Source organism: Macrobrachium nipponense, chromosome 8 (assembly GCF_015104395.2).
Source record: "Macrobrachium nipponense isolate FS-2020 chromosome 8, ASM1510439v2, whole genome shotgun sequence".
NCBI classification, from domain to species: domain Eukaryota; kingdom Metazoa; phylum Arthropoda; class Malacostraca; order Decapoda; family Palaemonidae; genus Macrobrachium; species Macrobrachium nipponense.
The window spans coordinates 55800182-55807094 of NC_087203.1; the positions used below are offsets into that span (position 1 = coordinate 55800182).

A 6913-nucleotide genomic window follows, 5' to 3' on the forward strand; every position below is an offset into this window, starting at 1 on the left:
GAAGTAGACAGAGAGAAACAGACAGTCAGATACGTGCACCAGAGGCATTAACGAAATAGGGACTTGAGAGCACAATGAAATAGTACATACGAGACCCATTACCGCGTGAATCAGTAAAAGAAAGATCAAATTCCTTGTTTCCCCTCTAAAGATTTTTTAACATCAAGCTGTTTGCCCTAACAATGGGACTCCAGTGGAAAACAACACAGTAGTCACAGCTACATTCAAATTTGTAGCAACTGTATCGAAGATGAACTATCTGTGCAGTAAAACTCAATAAACGAAATACAATTATAGTATGTATGTACGTAAGTAACGTATATGAATATGAATATGAATATGAATATGAATATATATATATATATATATATTATATATATATATATATATATATATATATATATATATATATATATATATATATATTCTACACTGCGTTAATCAATAAATTAAACATTAACTGACCTAATATTACGATGTAAAACTATAGACTTCCTGCAGTTCGTTGAACCTCAAAATTAATCACATATATTAAAAAGCTAAACAGAGATTTGCATACCAATTAGAACTCCCAATTGCTTTTCAGCTTAAAAGTTCTTGATCTAGCTAGCGCATATATTCCAAATAACTGACAGAAGACTTTTTTTTATTGCTAATTTAGGTTAACCTCTGTTCGAATAAAGGCCGCTAGTTTTCCTGCTTGCTATCTGGCAAAAGCAAGTCCAAAATATATCTAATACATGAATAGAATATTCTCTAACTGAATTGGCATCCACCAGTAAAGGAATAATTTAAAGACGAAATTTAGCACAAAACCAAAAGAGGAAAAAGAACAGAGAATGAAAACATCAAAATGAATACGAGATATATTTGGGAATTTTTCTTTCAGTCTTGAAAGACGTCACTACTCGCTGAATGAGCGTCTAGACTAATTAACAATTAACAGATAACAAGATGAAAGGGAAACTTTTCATATCGTCTTATATTTAATAGTCTGAATGTTATCACAGAATTGTTGGGCAAAGCTAATTGAAGTGGTGCCATTGATAATAAAGCAAGCAACACAATAAGTTTGTCATTATCATTATCTCTCTCTCTCATCTTCAGGGGCAACTCCTTCAGACCCTTAATCGGTTCTTCACTCAGCCATCTTTCATTTGTCAGTTAGCTATATACCGTTGACTAAATTTACAACTTTCCTGAAGAAATGGGCTACGCGGCCCACGACTCTTTTGAAAAAGATGTCCTGAATTTCCTTCTTCTCGAGTCTCTCTCGAGTTTTCGAATCCCCTGAGTTCCTCCTGTGACAACTCACTGAATGATTGATTAGCATCGAGAGTACAGCTAACAAAGTGGGAAATTAAATATAAAAGACAACGGGAAGACAAGACAAAAGAATCCCAACCCTTCTAGTGCGTGATGCTTATGTGACTACTCATCAAGGATTGGAGAAAGTATCTCAAAACAACGGACTTTAAAAAAAGTAAAATCTCGTCCAGAGTTCTTTATCTCTCAAGGTCAGGCATAGTACTTAGCATATACCCTCTTAGAAACCAAGATGAAAGCAATGCATCCAAACACAACATGCTTTGAAGTACCAAGTGTTCAAATGAAGACATAATTATCGTGCAACTTTCACGAACACAACACTGACAATTCATGATTTTACAAATACGACATTATATAATGTTTTGATATATATATATATATATATATATATATATATATATATATATATATATATATATAATTTGTAGTAGCCACAGTGACTTCTAATCTCCATTTTCTGACAATGTTGGATACTGTCACAAAAAAGCCTAAGATCCGAATTACGAAAGAAATGAAGAAATAATAACTCTTAGCAGCATTCGAATCCGCGCGCACCCGACGTAACAAAATAAGTGACAAGCGGATCCAACAAGCGTGAAGAAAACAAGAAGTTGAGAGGTCATAGCGGCTATCACAAGTACATATAGCATATACACAGTATATATATACAATGTACAGATAGATAGAAATAAATTTTAGAATTATATTCTCCCCAAATAGCTATAATCCAACAGAAGTAAAAGAACTTTTAAAGAAAAATTGCGATGGCTGAAAAAATTTTGCATTTATGATTTATTGGCGGAATTTCACCGAGACAGAAAGAGCAAATAGTTCTCGCAAATGAAGTTGGGTGTCAACTTATGCTTTTGGCCGACTTTTAGCACGAACTTGGAATCCACAAACCTGAATGGAAATCGTGATGTTCCCGGCACGATCCTGACATGAGAAAGCAACCGTCTTCAACAGTTACCATGAGGTAACATTTATATATATATATATATATATATATATATATATATATATATATATATATATATATATATATATATATATATCGGCAATCAGCAGGGTCCATCAAACACATAAAAAAGTCCATGGTTTATTACAAAACGTTTCGCACATAACTCAGTGCATCTTCAGTTCTGTTAAAATTAAAACATACTCATTAAAAATATTATAGATAACATTAAAAAGTAAATAAAAACATAAAAAAATTGAAAAAACTTAAGAATTAACTTTACTTTTAAAAAAAACCATCACAAGAATGTGTCAAAAGTAAAAGAGAGACCCAGTGCCTAACAACCTGTTAGAGTGGAGAAGGAAGAACGAATGACCAAGACTGCAGACCCACCCATATATAGATATTATTATATATTATTTATGTGTATAACCTTATATATACAAAATTACTATATATATATATATATAACTATATATATATATATATATATATATCTATATATAGACTACTACTGATATATAGTAATATATACCATACCAGTTAAGTAAGCCAATGGTGGAAACAGAACGATGTGCAGATAAGGAACGGATGTTGATCAGTAATTCCGCTGGAAACAGCCTTCAGTTATTTTATAGTCACTATGACAACAAAAGCACTCACTGTCACTTAGACTGTGGTTGGTAGGTTACCAGGGCGGCTCAAGTGAAGGCAGCAATAACGCTTATATATATATATATATATATAATATATATATATATATATATATATATATATATATACACATAAATACATATATATGCATATAAAAACACTGTACCGTGCTTCTGAGAAATCAATAGAGGGATCCACAGTAATATCCTTGTTTATCTAGATATAATATATTTATACAAAGGTTAAAAAATGCGAACAAGTCATATGGAAAGACAAACGACCCAATGACTTGTTCGCATTTTTTAACCTTATTATGTTCTTTGTCTGTTTGTTTATGCTTATTTGGAATTCTTCACCAATACCTTGTCTCATTTGCTTAGTGATCAAGTCCACAGGAGGATGGACGAAAGCTTTAAGCTTTTTATAAATATATTATACCTAGATAAACAAGGATATTGCTGTGGATCCCTCTATTGATATATATATATATATATATATATATATATATATATATATATACATAAATTTTAATCATCACCGTGATTCGTATACACGCATTAAGCTACAAATGTCCTTCGATATCCAATTCGCTCTACCTCGGAATTAATATATTTTCATATATGTTACCCGAAGGGGGAATTTTTTAGTTGATAATAAATTTCATCCTCTCGTGGATTCGAACCACCAGACAGAGGAGAAATCAGGACTTCAGTGAGTTACCGATTCGCCCAACAAATCCTGATTTCTCCTCTATGATTCTGGTGATAGAAATTCATTTCTCGATATAATGTGGTTCGGATCCCACAATAAGCTGTAGGTCCCGTTGCTAGGTGACCAATTGGTTCCTAGCCACGTAAAAAGATCTTATCCTTCGGGCCAGCCCAAGGAGAGCTGTTAACCAGCTCAGTGGTCTGGTTAAACTAAGATATACTTACTTACTTCTCCTCTATGCGCTGGTTCGAATCCATCAAAGGACGAAATTATTATCAACTATAAAAAATCCTCTTCGGTCAACATATATGAAAATATATTAATTCGAGGTAGAGCGAATGGATAATAAATGTACATATATATATATATATATATATATATATATATATATATATATATATATATATATATATTTGCATTAATCGTTTGGCTTATTTTCATGTGAAATAACAGATACTCCTAAATGCTGCTCTACAACTGAACCTGAGCAAACGAAGTTATTCAACCTGGACCGTTGTTGCTGCCTTATTTCCTTGAGCCATCCTGGTAACCTACCAACCACTGGCTGAAGTGCCAGTGCTCTTGTAGTCACACCGACTTTCGCTCAAAATTACTGAAGGCTGCTTCCAACGGAATTATTGACGCAAAATCCGCCATTGGTCTAACAGTCAAACTATCCCTAGTGTTCACCATTCTTACATACAGTACATCACGACTAGTGGCTCAGTACATTATGTTGTTTCTTATCAATTTCCATCCCATGTAGCCTAAACAGAGGTAAATACCTTATAGAAAGCGATTTAAAACTATCTTTCATATTAACTTCTACGAACTCCCCTGCATCAATTCATCAATACGACGTAATCACACAACCGAACCGTTCTTCTAGACTCCCGATGGTCTGGCAATAAAGTTAGAGGAGCTGGATGGCTGGAAGATGTTCTCCAGTGATGATGTGGTATATGACTGTCGCAGGGATGGGGTAATATTATAACAGGAAGGTGGGGTTAAAGGGTGTGTGCTGGGGAGGGAGGGAGGGAAAGAAGGATAGGGTCGTTGACCTGGGTCTGTCTTAAAGGGATACTGCACTTATAGAGTGAGACTTTCTGATATACAGTTCAACAGGATTACCTCATCGAGGTATTCCTCATAATAATCATATTATGATAGTACAGCACACAGTGTGACGTGCCATATTCTTAATTCCCCCAACTCCCTCTCTATATAGTACTACACCCCAGCCGCGAAGTGACAGTCGATTAATAAACTTGTACCCATTTCACTGCTCGCGTCAACAAAGCCATGCAGGATTTTCAGCCACCAATGACGTCCCTTCCTCGACCCAGTATAAACACGCGTTTACTTTATTGTGAGCCTGAAGACAACCAAGTAAGTGGCCAAGCTCTATGCATTTTCTAGATAACAGCTCTTCCCAAGCACAACCATTCTTGTTAAATACAGTATATAAAAAAACGAATAAGGGTCATGTTGGATGACATGGCCTTGGCATGGGTGACCACCAATAATACCATTTATTTAAAGTTTATCTAAATCTACGATACCCACTAAGCATCACGAGACCAAATACATAAACTGACATTTTATTCTAAAAATATGAAGTCTAGCAAAAAAAATCCGATATTGAAAAGTTGATTAAAATCCAGGCAAAAATAGATTAGGTACGTATCTTTCTGAATAGTAACATGAACACAGTGTGGGGCAACCCTAATTTTCATCATCTAATTTTAGCTACCCGTGTTTATTCTTTACAACACGTGCTTGGGTTTACGCACTAATCAGATTTTGCTTAAAAAGTACCAATATACCTAGGAGGCATCATTACCAATTTACGGGTAGGGAAGACTTTCCCCCTTCCAAAATACAATGTTGTTGAGTATGAAGTGATGTCAACATTTTAAATATGCAACAATTTTAATGTCATGCACCATCGGTGTCAAAACAGACTAGAGACAATGTCTGAATAAATCTTTCACGTCTTGTTCAAGAGTACAGTTCAAAAAACCTATAGTCTGGGCAACATTACTCTTACAGCATTAGTACTAACATCGTATGTTAAATTTGAAGACCTGACACTACAATATATGGTACCATAAAAAATAAAAAATAAATAAATAAACTCTCCGTCTGCTGGCAAGTACATTATATCGGGGTTTCAATTCTGGGCTTGACAGAACTGTTGTATCCACAACACATGCACAGTTGACAAGACGGAATTTCTAATATTACTTTACTATTCAGTACTCGTGTAAATACAATACCTAACTACATGTATCAGCTACAATACAATTATACCTTATATGTATATGAAATATGGCCGTGAAAGTTCTGTATTTGAACTCTTATCCGAGAACAAATTCCATAACCGGCCAGCGGACCCCACCTTCGACACGTACCACAGGCTTACAGTCCACGCCACATAGCAGCAGACTTCCACGCATCGACCGGATATTCAGACATACTCGAAACATAGAGACGCGCAATCCTCCATCACAACAAAATCTAACGAATGACGTGAATAAGTATCGAATGTAATACTTGTCACAGCACAACACTAAAAATAGTAATTTCACGCAATACCAAACGTACAGTAAACAAACACGAGTAGGTACTTACCGCAAGGAATATAGTGATTTCCGAACAATTCTTCTTGTAACAGACTCGTTTCAACATCTGTCATTATTTCCATAGTCATGTCAAAGTCACAGTCAGGTTCGCTTTTCACGTACATTTTGATTTAATGTCAAACGAGACAATTACGAAACAAAAAGGCACAATATCTATGAAGGACGTCTGCCTCCAGACGTTTCTACAATACAACTGTCAAACTGGGAACAGTGTCGCCATCTACACGGGGAAGCCCAAACCTTCGCGCAAAGGGGAGGAAAGAGCAGAGCGCTTTCTCATGACGTCACTCTTGTCATCAAATTGTAGCATTTTCCTGCTGTATTTAATCATACTAGTAAGCTGATTGCCAATCACCGCCCTCGTCGTAAGTCTTTCTTATGCCCATCTCAGAAAAAATAAAGATGACTTAATATTCTAAATCGTGGTTCATAAAAATTCGGTCTTTTGGTAATAAAACACTGCAAATTTGGATATATATTAGTGGGTGTTGAACGCGACTAAATGCTGATAGGTAGCCGAAATGACTCATGTTTTTTTTTTTTTTTTTTTTTTCATTCCATAAAAGGTAGGGTTGAAGGTAGAGTTGGACTCTGTTTTCAAAGAATCTCATTTAGC

General features: G+C 35.0%; 1 protein-coding gene across 3 annotated transcripts in view; it reads right to left on the reverse strand.

Moving 5' to 3' along the window:
- The window catches only part of LOC135222789 (cyclic AMP-dependent transcription factor ATF-6 alpha-like), a 181924-nt gene extending 175427 nt beyond the window's left edge, over nucleotides 1-6497 (reverse strand). For 2 of the 3 annotated variants that reach the window (XM_064261071.1, XM_064261070.1), the window contains exon 1: nucleotides 6287-6497. In XM_064261071.1, the coding sequence (XP_064117141.1) occupies nucleotides 6287-6401 (115 nt within the window). In that variant the 5' untranslated portion in view covers nucleotides 6402-6497. The remainder of the gene's footprint in view (nucleotides 1-6286) is intronic. The other variant, XM_064261073.1, reaches the window with a different exon arrangement.
- Nucleotides 6498-6913: the final 416 nt, after the last annotated feature.